The sequence below is a fragment of the Pantherophis guttatus genome, chromosome 8 (genome assembly GCF_059756535.1).
Source record: "Pantherophis guttatus breed Tessera chromosome 8, ASM5975653v1, whole genome shotgun sequence".
NCBI classification, from domain to species: domain Eukaryota; kingdom Metazoa; phylum Chordata; class Lepidosauria; order Squamata; family Colubridae; genus Pantherophis; species Pantherophis guttatus.
In genome coordinates, this window is record NC_142070.1 from 53,333,487 (window position 1) to 53,355,453 (window position 21,967).

The 21,967-nt window shown below is 39.0% G+C and overlaps 1 protein-coding gene across 47 annotated transcripts in view; it reads right to left on the reverse strand.

The window, feature by feature from the left end:
* Positions 1–21,967, reverse strand: part of PALLD (palladin, cytoskeletal associated protein) — a 456,066-nt gene that overhangs the window by 40,880 nt on the left and 393,219 nt on the right. For 28 of the 47 annotated variants that reach the window (XM_087875165.1, XM_087875160.1, XM_087875163.1 and 25 more), the window contains 4 exons: positions 14,692–15,372; positions 7,742–7,877; positions 3,809–3,910; positions 349–399 (listed from right to left, as the gene is read on the reverse strand). In XM_087875165.1, coding sequence (XP_087731291.1) covers positions 349–399; positions 3,809–3,910; positions 7,742–7,877; positions 14,692–15,372 — 970 coding nt within the window. The remainder of the gene's footprint in view (positions 1–348; positions 400–3,808; positions 3,911–7,741; positions 7,878–14,691; positions 15,373–21,967) is intronic. The other 19 variants (XM_087875167.1, XM_087875164.1, XM_087875166.1 and 16 more) reach the window with 1 other exon arrangement.

Here is a 21,967-nt window from a genome sequence, read left to right on the forward strand (position 1 = left end):
GTAGATGTACAGGTCTGCACATTTTAAATAGTATTGTATGAAACAAAACATAAATGAATACATTAGTTGAGCAATGAGCATACGTAATAGGATATATGGATTAGATTATAATGTAGAATGCAAAACGATCCATTTGATCATTTTAAATATTGAACGTATTTTGAATGGAACTGTATTTCCTAAAAATCTGGAGCTGTTTACTACATAGTAAAGAATAGCTTTAAATCTTAGTATTAGTGAATTATGCAAAGAAAAGGAAGCAAAGGTTAAATTCTGGAAACAGCATTCCAAAAGAGGAAGTAGCAAGAGGTCAACAGACAGGAAACCAAGAAAAAAGGAAAGTAGAACCTTTTGCACAGCCTCATGAGTCACTATAGAAGCATCAACAGAACCAGTTCCCTGTAAAAGCAGAAAAAAAATATGGACACTAAAAGAACTGTAGGAGAACTGAAGGAGAATAATCTCAGACAAATTGTTTCTCGGGATTGATTATAAACGATGATGACCAGTCATTTCATTAAAGTGTAGAAATTTCTTGTTCTTCTGCACTAAAAAAAGTGGTCTCAATATGCAAACTATATTTGATGTTAAAATAAAATGGAATAAAAAAGCAGGATAGAAGACATGAGAATTGAAAGAAATCTTAAAATTATTATTTCATGTGATCAGCTAAGGAAGAAGCACTATATCCTGCATTACAATTGCCTACAAGAGTTTGAACAAAATCATTTTGATTTTATAGGATTCTGTTCTCTGTTCAAGCCAATTCAGATTTCATCTTTTTCTAGTTATAAAAATAATCAAATATTTGGCTATGCAGTTATAAATGCTTTGGCCTGCAACAATTCTGCCAGCAAACTATCTGGCTTTCCCATAAAACCTTTAATTTCTGCTTCAAATTAACCTTCATCCACATTTCCTCCATTGCTTCATATTTTATGGCTGTTTACATCAATCTATTATACAACTAAAACACTGTCTTTTTTTTAAAAAAAATGCCTCAGAGCAAGCGTGGAATCTTTCAGTGCACTTTGCAAACCTGAATCCAGCACAATGAATGTTGATTGTCTACCCATAAAGCAGGTCATTAGTAACAGAAGAAGGACAATTCACATCTAATAAAAATGGTATCCCTTGTTCATTCCCTAGTCTCTGACATATAGGCAGTTCATTTTCAGGCTAATGGTAAAAAGGAGAATCTGCAGAGGTAAAAAGCATCATACAGTACTAAAAACATGATGATTACTAGCAATTCTTTATTTGAAAAGTCTTACATTAATATACCATTTAGGCTGTCGTGATAAACACACAGGGCAATGTAATGTAGCATTTTAATCAAATTTATGGTTTAATGTTGACTATTTTGTGACTTGGTACAGCTACAAGTGTAGCTACCATGTTTCATTAAATATGTTTTCCAAATTCAGGATGCACTCTTTATTTGATCAGAACAAGATGCAGAACATAGGCACAAGCAAATATAAAAGAAGACACAACTATGTTCTTAGGATAGTTTTCAGCAAAAAGAGATTGTTCCTGCATTTGGGCAACATATTTCAGTCTATACAAACTCAGTTTGGGTGGGTCACTAATACATCACTTACTGAAGAGCTATTGGGCATTCAACATTTAGCTATAAGTGTAACCAGGCTAATGTTTCCCTCTCTAAGGCTGGAGTCTTATTAAAAAGCAGAATCAAAATAAACATGTCTAACAAAGCCTATCCCACACACACACAAAAATTGTATGTAGATTTGATATCATGATACTGTGAAATTTACCTATAACTAGTACATTGAATAACTGATCAAAAGATTAAATCCTGAAGACTGAATACATTTTAGACTGAATCCAAAATTTCTTGCAATTTAACTCCATATACAGTTGCAAGAAAAAGTATGTGAACCCCTTGGGATTATGTGGAGTTTTGCATGAATTGGTCATAAAATGTGCTCTGAACTTCATCTAAGTCACAACAATAGAAAAACACAGTCTGCTTAAAATAATACTACACAAACATTAGATGTTGCCATGGTGTAATTGAACATAACATGTAAACATTCACAGTGCAGGGAGGAAAAAGTATGTGAGCCCCTAGCCTAATGACTTCTCCAAGAGCTAATTGGAGCCAGGAGCGAGCCAACCTTGACTCCAATCAGTGTGATGATATTGGATGTGTTGCTGACAGCTGTCCTGCCCTTTAAAAACACACACCTGTTTTGGGTTTACTGGTTTCAAGAAGCACTGTCTGATGTGAACCATGCCTCGCAGAAAAGAGCTCTCAGAAGACCTACGATCAAGAATTGTTGACTTGCATGAAGCTGGAAAGGGTTACAAAAGTATCTCCACAAGCCTTGATGTTCATGTGTCCACGGTAAGACAGACTGTCTACAAATGGAGAAAGTTTAGCACTGTCGTTACTCTCCCTAGGCATGATCGTCCTGTAAAAATGACTGCAAGAGCACAGCGCAGAATGCTTCATGAGGTAAAGAAGAATCCTAGAGTGTCAGCTAAAGACCTACAGAAATCTCTGGCACATGTTAACATTTTTGTTGACACATCTATAATAAGGAAAACATTAAACAAGAATGGAGTACATGGGAGGACACCACGGAGGAAGCTGTCCAAAAAAAATATTGCAGCATGTTTGAAGTTTGCAAAAGAGCACCTGGATGTTCCACAGCACTACTAGCAAAATATACTGTGGACAGATGAAACCAAAATTGAGTTGTTTGGGAAGAACACACAACATTATGTGTGGAGAAAAAAAGGCATAGCACACCAACATCATAACCTCATCCCCACTGTAAAACATGGCGGAGGGAGCATCATGGTTTGGGGCTGCTTTGCTGCCTCAGGGCCTGGACGGATTGTTGTCATTAATGGGAAAATGAATTCCAAAGTTTATCAAGACATTTTGCAGGAAAACGTACGACCATCTGTCCGCCAACTGAAGCTCCGCAGAGGATGGGTGATGCAACAGGACAATGACCCAAAGCATACAAGTAATTCAACAAAAAAATGGCTTCAACAGTACAGAATACGCCTTCTGGAGTGGCCCAGTCAGAGTCCTGACCTCAACCCGACTGAAATGCTGTGGGATGACCTTAAGAGAGTGATTCACACCAGACATTCCAAGAATATTGCTACACTGAAACAGTTTTGTGAAGAGGAGTGGTCCAAAATTACTCCAGATCGTTGTGCAGGTCTGATCTGCAACTACAGGAAACTGTGAATGTTTACATGTTATGTTCAATTAAACCATGGCAACATCTAATGTTTGTGTAGTATTATTTTAAGCAGACAGTTTTTTTCTGTTGTTGTGACTTAGATGAAATTCAGAGCACATTTTATGACCAATTCATGCAAAACTCCATGTAATCCCAAGGGGTTCACATACTTTTTCTTGCAACTGTAGATACACAGGCTTGGTGGAAAAGAAATATGAAGCTGGCCTATAAATATGCAATGTACAATAGTATGAATCTCTTTATGAAAACAAACTTTGGCCTGCATAATTAAGCAATAATGTAAAGAGTATGTTAATTGATGTGTGAACCTAGCCATTATGGTTTAGGGTTAAGCTAACCCTAGATTAGCTTGTTTGGATCATTGTTTAAGAATACCAGATTACATGCTGGTCAATGACCGTAAAAAAAGCTTCTCAACCTACCTGGATTAAAAATTAAGTCTAAAAGCAAGCAATGTTGTCATCGCTTCTCAAAAAAAAGAACAACCCAACCTATTTTAACAAGAAAATTGCTATTTTATTAATTGCAGTACAATTAATTCTGCTAAATTGCAGTACCTGCTCTGCAAGTTCCTCTTCTGGTTCTTGAATATTGAAGACTGTTGCAGCATTGTCAGCCCCTAGCAATCGACGAGCCATCTTTTCCTCATATGTTAACTTCTAAATCAGAAGAATGAGACATTTGCATCACCTACCAATAAATACATGAATAATGTTCTCCATATTTCAACACATAATTCAGCATAACTAATACATTTCTGTCAGAGGTAGACAAAATTTTATTAGTCATAAGTCAGTCAACATTTTTGTAGGTTGCCAAAAAGTCACAATGATGATATAAAGTGGGAGGGGTAAAATCATAAATGGCATGGGACTTCTAATACAGTTTTTTGTGAATTTCATGAGTTTTGTGAGCTTAAAATAGCTGGAAATAGTGTCATCAATTTTTACCAGTTACAGTAGAGAGAGATCTGGGGACAAAAAGATGATTCTAGAGACACCAGTTTTAAAATAATGTTTTTTGGAAATACTAGCTTTCTTTCTGGAATAAAGATAGGAGGTAGAGTTTATTCTTACAGCCAAGAGCAAATAGGAAAACCCATTTACATCAAATCAGCGCACATTCAATGACTCCCAAGCTAACTGTACAACTAAAACCCATGTTGGCAATTCACTGAATCCACAAGGCTCTTTTGCTAGAGAAGAGGTCTCCATCTGAGGAATGAAACCTCTGGATCAAACTTGTTCTAAGCTTAGACAAAGAAGCTGATTCGTTACAACCTTCCTTAACCTGGCCATATCCAGATTTGCCTTTGGCCATATTGGCTGGAAATTCAACACATCTAGAGGATTACAAGTTGAGGCAGGCTGTATTGCAGGCTTTGTCTATGCTGGTTTAGAATCATGACAGTTGTAATCTGCAGATCTGAACAACGCATATTGTTCCAGATCCTGCAATGAAGTCTCATTTGTTGGTTTATATTTGCTTTATATATTTATATTTTACACATATATTGAAGAGATTTGTATTCTGCCTCCTTACTACAAAGTAAAGAGCCGTGGTGGCATAGTGATTAGAATGCAGGCTAATTCTGCTGACTGTCAACTGCCAGCAATTCGGCAGTTTGAGCCTCATTGGCTCAAAGTTGACTCAGCCTTCCATCCTTCCAAGGTCGGTAGAATGAGGACCCAGATTGTTGGTGCAATATGCTGACTCTGTAAACTGCTTAGAGAGGGCTGTAAAGCACTGTGAAGGGGTATATAAGTCTTATTGCTATTGCTATTGTTCAAGATAAAAATACAAAACTCTAGTATAATAATTCTATATTGCTTTATATAGTATTTGCAGTAATACATGTATACCATAAAAACAATTCCCTTGCTTAGTGACTTTTACTGACAAAGTCTAAATTTTGCAAAAGCATTGACACCAAAAGAGGAATGCAGGACAGGAAGGAGCATACGGTAAGTCTTATTTCCCCTTTATAGAACTTTGAAACTATAATATATAAAGTAAAACAAGTATGAGTATTTCAGATGAATTTTTCAGGTGACCAATTAACTACTGTCAAAATTTACAGCTATAATTTAGAACATGAAATTCTAATTGCTGGCACTGACCCTAGAAACTCACTCAACGGTACTTACCTGTGAACCATACAAGGATACCAGCTATCTCCTGGCTATATAATTTACTGTTTTTTCCCCCTTATACAACAGACATGCCTGATTCCTGTAGCCTCCATAGGTGTTAAACATATTTATTGTCTTTTTGTTGAAAGCCCATGTAGTAATCTTTCACTTTTAAGAAAGTAGGAATGGACCTGAGAACTAAGTGTTCCTGGTACTCATTTATATTTTTCCCACTTTATCCTGCTAAATAGCAAAAGTAAATTTCCTTATTAGTCTATATCTTTACGCTGAAAAGTAATAATGTATAATTATTATAATTATAATATATTATAATTATATTATTATTTATTTTATTAATAATTATATTATATTATAATGTAATTATAATATTATGTATATTATAATATATTATAATAATTATATTATATAATAATTATAATAATGTATAATGTATAATTATAATTATAATGTATAAAATATAATGTATAAAAATAATTATAATGTAAAAAAAAGTAATAATAATAATAAAATAATAATAATAATAAATTGATTAAATAAAAAATGATAAATATAATGTAAGTATTCTGTGGTAATATAAAAAGATATATCAGATCCATACCGTATTCATAAATAGACCAATCAGAGGCAACATTTACAGGATCTAGTAATTATAAGTTGAAAGGAAAGATTCCATCACATAAATTTATTTGTTTAAATTTATTTATTTGTTTAAATTTCTATACCGCCCTTCTCCAATATAGGACTCAGGGCGGTGAACAGCCAAAGTAAAAACAAGACATACAAAATCTAAAAACTGTTTAAAATAATTAAATATTCTGGCCGTAATTAAAAAATTCCAATTTAAAATCAGTTTAAAATTTAACTCAAGCCAGCCCAGCTAGCTGAAATAAATGGGTTTTCAGGGCCCGACGAAAAATCCAGAGGTCTGTTATTGTACGTATCTCTGGGGGGAGGTTGTTCCAGAGGGTGGGCGCCGCCACAGAGAAGGCTCTCCCCCTGGGGGTCGCCAGCCGACATTGTCTGGCGGACGGCACCCTGAGGAGGCCCACTCTATGTGAGCATACTGGCCGGTGGGAGGCTATTGGTGGCAGAAGGCAGTCTCGTAAATACCCTGGCCCTGAGCCATGGAGCGCTTTAAAGGTGGTCACCAACACCTTGAAGCGCACCTGGAAGACCACTGGGAGCCAGTGCAGCTCACGCAGGAGAGGTGTCACATGGGAGCGCCTCGTCGCCCCCATAATCCCCCGCGCGGCCGCGTTCTGGACCAGCTGGAGCCTCCGGGTGCACCCCAGGGGGAGCCCCATGTAGAGAGCGTTGCAGTAGTCCAGGCGGGAAGTGACGAGTGCCTGAGTGACTGTGCGTAGGGAGTCCCGATCTAGAAAGGGGCGCAACTGGCGTATCAGGCGAACCTGATAAAAAGCCCCCCTGGCCACGGCCGTCAGATGATCTTCTAAAGACAGCCGTGCATCCAGGAGGACGCCCAAGTTACGAGCCCTCTCCGTGGGGGCGAGTGATTCACCCCCAATAGCCAGCGATGGCATCAGCTGGCTATATCGGGACGCCGGAAGCCACAGCCACTCGGTCTTGGAGGGGTTGAGTCGGAGCCTGTTTCTCCCCATCCAGGCCCGCACGGCCTCCAGGCACTGGGACATCACTTCAAGGGCATCATTGGAGTGGCCTGGGGTGGAGGAACTTCCAATTAGTGGAGGAAACTTCCGAGTGCAAAATAAGGATTGGGGCCCCATATATCTTCTACACTGAATCTCGGAGCATGATGGAAAACCACAATAGAGAATATTTCAGTTTGGATCTTGCAACTCAGTTCTGTATCTGAAAATCTGTCTCCTACTACTATGCAAGATTAGCTATAATATTTATTTATTTATTTATTTATTTATTTATTTATTTATTTATTTATTAGTTAGATTTATATGCCGCCCTTCTCCAGAGACTCAGGGCGGCTTACAATGCTTTTAAGCAATAGCCTTCATACTTTTGTATATACCTGCTTAGTAGGGCTTTCGGCCTCCCCTAAGTGGTGTTCTATTTTATACAAAGTCAGCTTATTGCCCCCACAAACCAGGTCCTCATTTTACCTACCTTGGAAGGATGGAAGGCTGAGTCAACCTTGAGCCTGGTGAGAATTGAACTCGCAGTAATTGCAGGCAGCTGGCAGCTAAATACTACTTTAACAGTAGTTTAGTCCACTGCACCACCAGGCTCTTAAAAGAATACAGTATCATATAAAATTGAAATCCAAATGAATGCAAAGTTAAATTCTCTCCAAATGTACATAAAGTAAGAAAACTATTTAGAGTATTACAGCAAGCTACATACTGGTTGGCCATTGTTCAAGAGATCTTCCTTGAAACGAAGTTTTCTTTCCAGGTCCTGGATAACAGCATCTTTTGTGCCCTGAATTTCTTCATCAGATGCAATTCTGGCAGTTCTGCCTGATTTCTTTGGAAATCCCCTGTAAATAAATCACTAATAGTTTACAAATAGACAGGTCTGTACAGAGAAATTCTAAGTTTAATGAGTGCTAACGTTTTATTTTAATGAGTATTATATTTTGGCTGCTTAAGACTAAGCTAGTCAAACTAATGCAATCAAGGTCAGAATTGAAAAAAAAAGTGAGATTCTATAAAGAATCAGAAGAAACAGTAGATCATATTACCTTGTGTACACACAAACTGATTATAAACAATGAAATATACTGTATATATAATAATAAAATTGAAATCAGTTTTAGTTTTAAGGTGAACATTTCTAATTCTTTACTCCTATCCTGTAGTCATTTGAATTTTTGCAGCTGAAATCTGCTAGTTGTAATTTTGCTTGCAAGGTTTTTAATTATCTGAATTTGACTAGGTAATAGCTAAAATGAAAATAGACATAACTTAAAAGGGAAAGGGTAATTATGAAATCTTGAAATCCGGCAAAATTATAGGCTGATAATAAACATTTTGTGTTTGGAGGTAGTCTTTAAAAAAGCATATTGTATTTTCTAATGAGGTATATCCAGATTCACTGAGCGGGTTAACTGTGGAACAAAAAATCAGAACTTCAATGCAAACTAAATTATTAGCTAATTATTAGCTTGAAGGAAAGAAAAAAATCCAGAAGTAATTAAGAATATCCTGGCTATAAGAAGAATAACCTGAAACAGAAGAAATAATCCAAATCCTATCTCTTTTAAAAAGTACTCAAAGCAATTGATTACTAGTGCTTTTAAATCACTCAAATTCTGTGCAGACTGTTTCTGGATTTTTAAAAAGGTATGGGAGCCTTCCTGGAGAAAAGTTGCCCACTTGCCTGTCTGGATAGCTTGTCACAGACAGGGCCGGATTTAGATGAAAAGAGGCCCTAGGCTATTCCACTTATGAGACCCTTTCACCAGTGGTGGGATTCAATTTTTTTAACAACAGGTTCTGTGGGCGTGGCTTAGTTGGGGGTGTGGCTTGGCAATCATGTGACGGTGGGCATGGCTAGCTGGTCACGTGACTGTGTAGGCGTGGGTAGCTTGTCATGTGACCGGGTGGGCGTGGCTATGTGCATAGACTTTTTTCAGAGGGCTGAAAAAAGTCATTTCTGACTGGGCCTCGCACTTTTGACCGGTCCTCACACTTATGACCATCCTCACATTTATGCCCGTGCAGCTTTCTTAACAACCATGTCACTGATTTCACAACTGCTTCTCTTCACCATGGTGACAAGATAGGGCAAAAACGTAAAATGTGAGGACAGTCGTAAGTTCAAGGACTGGTCAAAAGTGCGAGGACCAGTCAGAAATAACTTTTTCAGCCCTCTGAGTAGTCCATATGCATAAAAGGATACAGCAATAGAGAGGGATGAAGGAAGGGAAGGGAAATTAGAGTAGGAGGGAGGGTAAGAGAGGGAGGAAGAGAGGAGGAGAAGGAGAAAGGAAGAGGAAGTAGGGAGGAGAAGAAGAGGGGGAGGAAGAGAAAGTAAGAAGGAAAGAAAAGAGAGAGGTGGTAGGTTTGAGGAGAAAGATTGCTGTACAATAAAAAAGATGAAAGGGAAGAAAGCCAACCCCAAACAAATATAAAGATATTAAGATAAAGAATGAATTGTTAAACTTTAAAGAATAAAAGAGAACAAATATGAATAAATAACAATAATTAGAAACACACATACAAACATACAATGTAATTTTTTTGAACAGAGTATTTGGCCGGTTCACGAATTTAAACAGTGTTTAGTCATTTCAATTAAATTTACAATTTCTATATTTCCTTTTTGCCATATTTATTCCTCATCTATTTTTGTAAAAAACCAATATTACCCTTCATCCTCATCTCTAATCTTAATCAAATTCAATTTTTCCCTTCTATTCTATATTATACCCCTTCCCATTGTCATCTATTTTTATATCCATCCTCACATTGGTTAATTATGTAATATTAGTTGTTTAATATAAATTCAACATTTTAATATAAATCAATTAGTTATATAACTACCTTTTTTGTATATTAATCAATATGAACATGAATATTCCAATTATTTCCATGCAAGCCAATTTCTTACAAATCCATTAATTATATTTACCAATAATAATAAACCAAATAATTCCCCCCATATATTCCTCCAAACCACAACTTAACCATTTCTGCTTTCAGAAATATACAATTAATAGTATCTCAATTATTACAATTCCCTAGTTAAATAGAGCTTTTTTTCTTTTGTGTTTTAAAATCTCCTCTTTTTCCCTAAATTTCCCGTTGTTTGCACCTACCTTTTTTGATGAGGAAAAAGAAAAGAAATCTGCCTGCCTAATTTTCCAACTTGCAAAGCCAACAGCCTGCTTTACTTTCTCTTTCGTTTTTCAGTATAGCTAGGGGAAAAAAAATCTGCACTCTTTCCAAGCAAGCAAAAGAGCACTGAGCAAAACAGCTGAGAGCAAATCAGCTGTGGGTCGGGAGCCGATCTAAGCAAGGGCTAATTAGCCTCTGCTGAAGCTCCCGGGGCCAATAAAATTACAAAAAAAACACCGAACCATTTGTTAAATTGCTGGCTCCCCCGCCCCTCGCCCACCACTATTTATTGGCAATCAATAGTGGTGCGGAGGGGCGGGGCAAGCCAGCAATTTAACAAAGGGTTCGGCTGCACCACTGGCTCTAGGGCGGTCCTTTGAAGCCCCGCGGCAAGAATTTGAAGTTTTTTTTCCTCTAGCCATCGGAGGCAGCAATAGATTGGGAGTGGGCGTGGTAAGCGAACAGCAGGCGATCCAACAGAGCAGAGAGTGAGGGTGAGTGAAGGCGTGGAAGCTGCTTTCTCCATCCTGCTCTCTTGCGTCCGGAGCCGGTGGGGAACCACGTGGCAGCCCACGTGGATCCCAGGCAGTGGAACTCAGGCTAGGGAAGGGATGGGCAATTGTGGCTCTTTTACAACCTGTGGCCTTCAACTCCCAGAATTCCTAAGACAGCCAAGCTGTCTCAGGAATTCTGGAAGTTGAAGTCCACAGGTTGTAAAAGAGCCACAATTGCCCACCCCTGGCTACGGTAGGCTGGCGCCGCGCGGGTGGGAGGCGAGGGGCGGGTGAGCCAGCAATTTAACAAAGGGCTCGGCTGAACCCCCTAGAACCCCCAGAATCCCACCACTGTGTAGGCCCCTCTTGATCTTGAGGCCCTAGGCTGAAGCCTAGTTAGCCTATAGGAAAATCCGGCCCTGGTCACAGACCTACTACAGCCTGTCAAGTCTGCCCCCTGCCCAGACAATGCAGTTGTGTGCCAAGGCCTGAGTGCTCATCAACTGTGCAACTCTGGCAAAGTGGGTATGTTCCAGGTTCCTTTCATTAAATGTTGTCATCTTATGGAACTGAGGGGTTATGTCTTCTCTACTGTAGCTTCTGCCCTCTGGAACAGCATCCACCACCCATCCCCACCACAAGAGATACAGAAAACAGCCTCTCTCTTGGGGTTCCAAAAAGGATTTAAGGCTTTGGTCCCAAGGCTTGGGGTTGATGGGTTTGTCGGACCTGTTTAGTTTGTTATTGTTATGATTATTTTAACCCAGACTGCCTGTGGGATTGTATGTTCTTAACTGCTTTTATTGTTTTATATTTGTATGGTAAGCCACCCAGAGTCTGTAGGAATCAGCATTATTGTTGTTGTTGTTGTTCTTGTTATTGTTATGACTTGGCAGCTGTTGAGTTTCAGTAGCAATTGCCTATATGATAACATTTCTCATCCCTCAGTGCATGCTCTCATATATTAGAAAAAAGGGAGGAAAGGAACAATAACATCTTCAAGGCAGGATTTGGAATATATGGAAATCAATATTTGATTGTATTAATATTATATTCAAGAACCAGTCTTGTGTAGTGGTTAAGATGCTGGCCAAGAAACCAGGAAACTGTGAGTTCTAATCTCAGTTTCAGCATGAAAGCCAGCTGGGTGACCTCGAGCCAGGCACTCTTTCTCCGCTCAACCCACCTCACAAGATTGTTGTGCAGAAAAGAAGAAGAGGAAGAAATATTAGGTATGTTTGCAGCTTTGAGTTAGTTATATAGTAATAAATGCAGGATAAAAATCTAATAAATAAGTAAATAAATATTTAGAGAGATATGGAATAATTTAATGAAAGTTTATTTTCAGTATATTTTTTAAATTGTTGCAACTATCATCCCAAACTGTATCAAGTTAAACTCCATACTCCAACTTGATTTTACACTGATAATGTTGCCTTTCATATCTGTTTTTTTCCCCCTTGGTGGTAGATTTAGACATAATTTGAAAGTTACTATAAAAGTCACCTGTTTACTCAAAGGACAAATTGACTATAACAATTTATAACAATAATAGCTTATTATGAATGGATGGCAGAAGAGAGACATTTTTCTTGAAAAATTACCTCAATAAAATGAAATTACAGATAGTCCTCGACTTATAACAGTTCATTTAGTGACCGTTACAACAGCACTGAAAAAAGTGACTTATGACCATTTTTCACACTTACGACCGTTGCAGCATCCTCATGGTCATGTGATTTACATTCGGATGCTTCGTATACATCGTATAAACTAGAGGGTCATTCAAAATCTAAAACAATATGAATTAAAATGAAATAAAAATATAATTACGAAGAACCTGATTAAATTGTTTCAAACTAATTACTTTCCAGTTTGGAATGTTATTGTACAGGACTGCCAAATGGTAAAAAAACCCTTATATTGTATTGAAGTACAACAGCAGAATAGAAGTGGTGAAAAATGATGCATTTTTCAAAGCTTATACTTTGTAACGTGCTGTCTTCTTGATTAAATCATAGTCATATGACTATATCTCAAGACAAATGGAAAAAAACTTGGAAAATAATATAAGAATAAAATCTATTATAAGAACCTGTTCTTACAAAACGTAATATGGAAATGGACCATATAGTGAAAAACAGTTTTGTACAGTATGTTTAATAAAAATGGACTTTTAAAAGGAAATTTAAGGCATATAGAAGGAGACCCAGTTTGGTACAGTGATTAAAGCACTAGAAAACAGCAGATCATGAGTTCTAGTTCTGCCATAGACATAAAGCCTACTGGGTGATCTTGGGCCAGTAGCTTTCTCTCTCAACACTAGGAAGAAAGCAGTGACAAAGCACTTCTGAAATCTTTCCAAGAAAAGTTCAGAGACCAGGAGTTGCTAGAAGTAAACACTGACTTGCAGGTACACACACAGGTGCGCGTGCACACACACACAAACAAGAGCATATTAGGCATAAAAATATCTTGTTCAAAAATTGCATAAAATGTAATCCTTTTCTCATGCCCCCTTGCAGGAATCTTAGTAGTATGGAGAAGATCATAGAATTAATGGGACTAAACAGAGTTTTTTTAAAAAAAACTTTGAGGACTATCAAAGAGAAGAAACCTTTTGATCATGCTACAAGGGATCACTTTTCTTGCTCCCTTTTCATTAAAAAAAAAAGGAGCAGGAACCAAAAATTTAAACAAATGTCAAATAATTAAAATGAGGTAACCTAAGAACCAAAGTCGTCTTAAAATGAATAAATCATAAAATGTTAGTCAGTACTGACATGAGGATCTTTAAGGTGATAGACAGATTTAGGAATAAATTTAGCAGTAGAGAAATACAACAAACTAAAGCAAATGTTTCCATGTAGATCTATTCTGCCAAAGGATTTGCACTGAAAACAAGTTATATATGGTATAGTATTCCAGTTAGATTATCATAGAGGTAAAGACTTTTTGAAAAAGGGGGTTTCAAGCAATGAAGCTGAACTAATCATCATCAAAGAGCTCAGTTCACAATAACAAACGTTTCTGTCTCTTCAAATGAAACTTTCATATACCTGATGCACAAGATACAGAATATTAAATTATTAGAAATCTTGACTATTATATTTTGGATAATTGAGAATGAGATAAAATCAGACCTGTATAAGAAAAATATGAATTATCGGACTTCCGGTTTCCTTGTCTTCGGCGACGGCGGCGCTCTTTGAAGCTCCGCCAGCCCCGCCGCCTGTAGAGCCGCTTCGCGATCGAGAAGCGGCTCGAAAACTTCAAAATCCTGAGGATTGTTGGAGGAGAGATAGCAGGGCACAGGTCGAGCCCCTGTAACCCCCCAGGGAATCGTTTCTGGGGAGGAAACAGGCGCGGCTCCCTTCCAACCTGCTGAGACTCCGGGCGGCGTGGGACGATTCTGCTCCTGCAGAATCGTGGGGGAGGGCCCGTGGGGGAGGGCCTTCTCTGTGGCTGCCCCAGTTCTCTGGAACCAGTTACCTCCTGAGGTCCAGACCATCCCCACCCTATTGGCCTTCCGAAAAGCGGTGAAGACCTGGCTTTTTCGGCAGGCCTGGGGCCGTTGATCTCGCTTTGCGATCTGACGAGATCCAGCCATGAATGGTGTGAATGGGTTTTAATGTCTTTAATGTTTTTAATTTTTAAGTGTTTTTATAGTGATTTTTTGAGTGTATTGTGAGCCGCCCTGGGTCTTTGGAGAGGGCTGACATATAAATTGAATGAATGAATGAATGAAGGAAGGAAGGAAGGAAGGAAGGAAGGAAGGAAGGAAGGAAGGAAGGAAGAAAGAAAGAAAGAAAGAAAGAAAGAAAGAAAGAAAGAAAGAAAGAAAGAAAGAAAAAGGTAGAATTTTCCTAATGAAAAATTATGAAAAACATTTCCTACTCTTCTTCTGTAAAATATACAATTATTTAGGTTTTATACATACAATAAATTCATGCCTTTCAAAATTAAGAATAAATAAGAAAAACTATTTTTGAGAAGTTCACCAAATGTTCATACTTACGATGGTGTAACACTTTTGGGAAGTCCTAGTGCATTAACTGACATTGAAGGTGGCTGAGATGGTAGCATGGAGCTGAGAAAGGCTGATGGAGACTGACTAGAGCTGGACAATCTGGATGTTGGAGAAAAACTGTGGGAAGGTGAGGGGACAGAAGCTGGGAGAGGAGGTGGAGGTGGTGGCAGTGGAAAGGAATCTGCCACTGAAAAAGTAGATGAAGGACTAAAAACAGGGGGAGGGGGAGGAGGTGGGGAAGGAGACCATGGATACTCTTCCTCAGGAGCAAATGTCTGAGAAAAAGGAGGGGCAGATGTTTTACCAAACTGCTTCTGAGAAGCAGTTGGAGACATTGGGGATGGAAGACTAGATGTGGAAGAGCCAGATGGCTGTGTTACGTAGCTTGAAGCAGGGCTAATATTTTGTGCAGCAATAAATTGTTTAGGACGGGCATAGTTGAAAGAACTGGATGTCTGCATGGCAGGAGCAGAATGAGAATTGAGAACACTCATTTGCACAGGCGAAGGACAGTGGCTGGACTCAAGTTCTTGGAATGAAGATGGAGGGAGAAAAGTTGGGGACAAGGGAAGATTCTGGAGGGAACTAGCTTGCTTCTGATGACACCACTGGTCTGCTTCTTTTTCCAGCCGGATTTGGTTCTGTAACTGCTGAATTCTTAAAGGATCCCTATATTAATAAAAGAAAAAGACAGAGAGTACATTGAGAAAAAAAATTCTGACAGGAGGTTAAGGAATAGATATGCTATTTTTGTCTTACACAGATATTAAAAACATAATTTATCCAATACATAAGCATAATTAGTATACTGGAAGTAGAACATAGATTTGGGCTGCTTCTTCATAAGTTTTTCCACATTTGTCCCAGCAGACTCTGAAAAATTACATGTCAAAAGTAAATGTCAACCTATCCATAGAATGTACTATAGATATAATGTTTTATTTATTTTTTCTTTAAAGAAGTTTTATAACTGCCATTTAAACAAGGGATTGGATTTTGAATAAAACCATCAAAGATTGAAAAACAAGCATCAAGTAGTACTTTTCACAACAGTAATAGTGTTTTACTGATATACAATATCTTAAATGACTTTCCATATTAAAAATGAAATAAAATACTAAAAGGATGCTTCCATATACTTGAACATAATTAGGTTGCTTTAATGGTCGATTTAGTTTTAACAAACACAGAAATGTGGATTTTTTTTAAAAAAAGAAAACATGTGTCCCTTACTTTTGGTTTACTTCTTTGTGGCTGTTTAGATTAAGCAAATATTCTAAGGCTGCTTGGGTTTTTCTGATATTTGTTTCTATAATGAAATAACTTATTTATAATTTTAGTTTTTACTAAATGAGCATAGCCTATTTAAGTGTTTTCTATGCACAGTGGCCGCTAATAGAATGCTAAACTATAAATACTAGATCAACAAATCTTTTCTTGTATCTTCTCTGGTGCGTTGTTTAGAGAACAGAAGCTTTGACTTCTATTCATACTTTGCAGGTGTGGGCATTAAGTCCCAGTCCCAGCCACCCTCATCACTCTACACTCTAAGGCCCCTGCTTCCCTGTGCTCTGCCACCAGAGCTGACCTTTGCTGTCTTCTTGCTCTCACTGCTGAAGAGGCGGGCTTGCCCTGTCCTTTTGCTAGGAAGCTGCTGGACACATGAAAGCCATCTTCCGCAGGTCTTGTGAGCAGGTGTTGGGAAAAAGCGAAGGTGAAGTAGGGAGATCAAAAGGACATACAGATGAGAAAAAAGAGGGGGGAATTGAAGTGACCATGTGATTGTAAGTGAGGGTGGGCTGCTACAGGCCCAAATTTTGTTCATGTGACTACTACAATGATTGTAACTTTGAAGACCGATTATAAGACTGTTCAGTGCCACGGTAACTTTGAACAGTCACTGAATGAATGGTCATAAGTTGGGGACTACCTTTATAGATCATGATGACTCTTCATTTTTATTTCCGTTTTACTTAGTTTCACAACTTTGTTTATTCAATCTGTGTTCATAATATAACAAACTCTTGAAATTAACCCAAAATCCTTCATGTGCTTTATGTGAATACAAATTTAATAGCAAGCAACTATTTTACCACTAGGTTTTTGCAAGTCAGCTTCGCAACTATGGTTTGATATCTGAGTTAATCAGCCTTCTAGAAAGTATAACTTAGATTTGAAATAAACTAAATTGGTGTTACAATTCTATTGCTGACTACCTCATGTCATTAAATGAGACACAAGTCAGCTTTAGGGTGAATGTCATGCTCAACCACAGTAAAAAAGAACATGCAAAGAAAATTAAAGAATTCAAAGCAGAGAACGTAATAGTGGGAATGCATCACCCAGAAACTGATGCCAGGATCTGGCCTATGAAGATTCCACTCAGATGATTTCTAGCATCTGGAGTGGGGAAAAGACCAAGAGATGGCAATCAAGTCATTCCAACATGTACACAACAAAAAATAATTGTTACCCCAACACAGCAGTCCAGCAAAAGAAGAAGAGAATCTTAACCCTGGGAAAGGAGCAAGGATTCAAACCAGAGGTGGGTTGCTGCCGGTTCGGACCGGTTCACCTGAACTGGTTGTTCCAATTCTGTGCGGTTTGGAGAAGCAGCAAATCGGACCACTGGCTGACCCTGCCCCTACCCATTTTTCGGGCTGTTTTCAAGCTGTTTTTCCTGCCAAAATCTGCCCGAAAATTGGCCTGAAAAATGCCCCCAAAACAGGCTTTTTTTCAGGCTGTTTTTCCAGCCAAAATCGGTCCAACAATGCCCAAAAAACATGACATTTCCGGCCATTTTTCCCAGCTGAAAACAGCCTGAAAATGGCCCGAAAAACACCCAGAAAATGGCCCAAAAATGTCCCAAAACAGGCCTTTGTTCAGACCGTTTTTCCAGCCAAAATTGGCCTGAAAAAAGGCCCAAAAAAGGCCTGAAATTGGTCTGAAAAATCAGCCTGGAAATTGACCCAAAAAACAGCCTGAAAATGGCCTGAAAAAGTTGGCTGTGAGAGGAAGAGAAGCTGGGTGAGTTGGACCCAGAGTGTTCTGGGTCCCCTTGTCCCAGAAGCAGCAACCTTGCACTCTTCCCCACTCTGCTAGCACCCTTCTTTGCATGAGATCGCCCAGCAGTGGAGAGGGAGAGGGAGAGGGAGAAGGGAGTGACGTTTCTGTGTGCTCCCGTTTCTGTGTGGCACTCTCCCCTCAATGCTAGCTGCCACCACTGCTCCCTTCTCCCTCTCCCTCTCTGCTGCTGGGCGATCCCGTGCAAAGAAGGGGGCTAGCACAGAGGGGACAGTGCGAGGTTGCTGCTTCTGGGATGAGGGGACCCGGGAAGCGTCTGGGTCAGGCTTACCTGGCTTCTCTTCCTCTCGCAGCCAGCTTTCCCAGTCTAGCTTGACGCAGTATCTCTCTCTCTCACACATACACACACACGCGTGCGCGCACGCACACACACACAAACAGATTAGATCTTTCTTTCCTCCTGCTTCCCCACCAGAGACCCTTGGATTTCCTCTCCAACCCTGCCTGTCCCATATAGACCACCCACACTAGTGATGTAGAGTTGGCCACGCCCACTGTCACATGACCCCACCCAGCCAGTTATTAGGGCAGAGAACTGGTTGTTAAAAAATTTGGAGCCCACCACTGATTCAAATAATTAAACAAAGGGAGTGTCTTATGGTTATGGTGAGTATAAATATGACAAATAAACAAATTGTCATAAAGAATGCTGTATGGAACTTGCTTTAGGACCATTCTGGTTATTTGCTCTCACCACATAACCCAGCTAAAATATTGAGAAATTGCTGCAACAGGCCACAAAAATTTACCATTTGACAGTTAAGAAGAGTCCCAAGAAGTTAACGGTTGCTAAAACCAAGAAACCTAGTGCTGCTAAATGAATTGTTGCCCATTACCATTAAACAAGCCCAACAAGGCTCATCAGTGGAAGAGAGGCCCACCACAAGATATTTAAATAAGGGCTTCCTCAAAGCCAGAGTTGGTCCTACTTAAAAAACAGCTTTTTGAAGAGGAAGGCAATTTTATGTGAAGTGGGCTTAATATAAAGAATTTGATCAGATTTCACAAGCTAAACTTTATTACTAGAGAGATCCATAAAGCAATATTAGACTAAATACTATAGTTGTGTTACTATGTTCCCTGTATTTTAAAAATAATAATTAAATGTCTGTTGGTCCCCCCAAAACAGAGCCTTTGATAATAAATTGTGTAAGGATCACAGATTAAAAGCAATATAGTAGAGTTATGTGGGGATCATTTAATTAACAAACTCTCCATAAAACCTCATGTACCCATATTATCATCCTTTCCAGGCCATATCTCTTGAAAACAATCTGAAGTGAAAGAAAACAATATATGAGTGGGGGATTTTTTGCTTATTCTAAATAATGACTATTACTATATAGATATATGGCCACAATCTAAAACCAAGTTAGGTAAGGTGACCAGACGTCCCGCTTTTGGCAGGACAGTCCCGATTTTTAACAATTTGTCCCGCGTCCCGCAGCGTTTTAAAAAAGTCCCGATTTTTGGAAAGAATGCACAACAAGCTAGGGAACGGCGGGAGAACGGGAAGGGAATATACGGTTTTCACTCACCCTCACCCTCTGCCTCTGTTGGATCGCTGGTCCCTGTTCGCTTACCCCGCCCATACCCAATCTATTGCTGAGTCCCAGCTGATGGCTAGAGGGAAAAAAATTGTTTAAATTCTTGCCGCGGGGCTTCAAAGGGCCGCCCTACAGCTGATCAGTGTTAAAAGAAAACAAATGAGTAGACTGGTGCCTGCAAAAATAGAAAAAACAGCCCCTTTCAGCTTCAGCATAGGTTAATTACCATAAGTTGATTTGATCAGCCTCCCGACTGTCAGCTGATTTGCTCTCAGCTGCTTTGCGGAGGGCTCTGTTGCTAGCTAGCTGCAAAGAGGTAAATTGCTGGAGCAAATGTTTTTTTCCCCTAGCTATGCTGAAAAAGCGAAACTGAAAGTAAAGCAGGGTCTTTGCTGCAACGTGACAAAATGAGGCAGAGAGAGATTTCTTTTTCTTTTTCCTCACCAAAAAAGGTAGGTGCAAAACTGCAAACAATGGGAAATTTAGGGCCAAAAGAGGAAGTTCAAGATTTTAAAACACAAAAGAAAAAAAGCTCTATTTAACTAGGGAATTGTAATAATTGAGATACTATTAATTGTATATTGTGTTGAAAGCAGAAATGGTTAAGTTGTGGTTTGGAGTAATATATGGGGGAAATTATTTGGTTTATTATTAATGGTAAATATAATTAATTAATTTGTAAGAAATTGGATTGCATGGAAATAATTGGAATATTCATGTTCATATTGATTAATATACAAAAAAGATAGTTATATAACTAATTGATTTATATTAAAATGTTGAATTTGTATTAAACAACTGTATTACATAAATACATAATTAACCAATGTGAGGATGGATATAAAAATAGATGACAATGGGAAGGGGTATAATATAGAAGGGAAAAATTGAGTTTGATTAAGATTAGAGATGAGGATGAAGGGTAATATTGGTTTTTTTAAAAAATAGATGAGGAATAAATATGGCAAAAAGGAAATATAGAAATTTTAAATTTAATTGAAATGACTAAACACTGTTTAAATTTGTGAACCGGCCAAATACTCTGTTCAAAGAAAATACATTGTATGTTTGTATGTGTGTTTCTAATTATTGCTATTTATTCATATTTGTTCTCTTTTATTCTTTAAAGTTTAACAATTCATTCTTTATCTTAATATCTTTATATTTGTTTGGGGTTGGTTTTCTTCCCTTTCATCTTTTTCATTGTACAGCAATCTTTCTCCTCAAACCTACCACCTCTCTCTTTTCTTTCCTTCTTACTTTCTCTTCCCCCCCTCTTCTTCTCCTCCCTACTTCCTTTCTCCTTCTCCTCCTTTCTTCCTCCCTCTCTTACCCTCACTCCTACTCTAATTTCCCTTCCCTTCCTTCATCCCTCTCTATTGCTGTATCCTTTATTCATATGGACTACTCAGAGGGCTGAAAAGGTTATTTTTGACTGGTCCTCGCACTTTTGACCAGTCCTCGAACTTACGACTGTCCTCACATTTTACGTTTTTGCCCTATCTTGTCACCATAGTGAAGAGAAGTAGTTGTGAAATGAGTGACACGGTTGTTAAGAATGCTACAATGGGCATAAATGATGACCAGTCATAAGTGTGAAGACCGGTCAAAAGTGCGAGGACCTGTCAGAAATCACTTTTTTCAGCCCTCTGGGTAGTCCTTTTGTGCACATGGACTACTCAGAGGGCTGAAAAAGTTATTTTTGACTAGCGCCCCCCCCCCGGTCAATGGTGTCCCTCTTTACCAATGTTAAAATCTGGTCACCTTAAGTTAGTGCCACCAACCATCAATCTCAATGGTCTAGGTCCATGATGGCAAACCTATGGCACACGTGCCACAGGTGGCATGCAGAGCCCTCTCTGCAGGCATGTGACTTGTTGCCTCAGCTCAGCTCCGCCGCGCATGTGCAAGTGCCTCCCGATGGCCAGCTGGTTTTTGGGTCTCTGCCATGTATGCGCGGGGGTCGCACATGCATGCACAGGGGGCACAGGGATGTGTGCATGCATGGTGGCAGGGTGCACACGGGGGTCACACATGCATGCGTGGTGGCAGGGTGCATGCCGGGGGGGGTCATGCGTGCATATGCGGGGTGCACGGGGGCCATGTGCGCATTACATTATGGGTGTGCATGTGCGCACGCGCTTTCGCGCACACGTGCTTTCAGCACTCAGTGCTGAAAAGGTTAGCCATCACTGGTCTAGTTTCATTTTGTTCTGTGATAGGCTGTGACCATAGGGAAGAATTTATTATAGTGTTTTGAAAGTGAGCTATATTTTTAATCAAGTCAAAATGGCACTTCAGCCAGTGAACAGCCATTGTAAGAATATTCTGCTCCAATGCTATTTCTGTTACCAATTTTCCTGCCTTATCATAATGAAACCCACAACTGTATTCATGTCTGCTTTACATTTTTTTTGCTATCTGCCAATGAGGCTTCTAACTAATGTTTATACTAAGGAAACCAGAAGCAGCGATAAGCCAGGAACTTGTAAGAATGCATTGGTATCTCCGAGAATTTTTTCTACTTACAGGAAGTATTTTTCATATTGCAATAATGCTGAGGATATTTTTTTCAAAACATGTGCCATTCAGATAACAGGAAGAAAGCTATGGGAGGTGGGGGGGGTGGATAA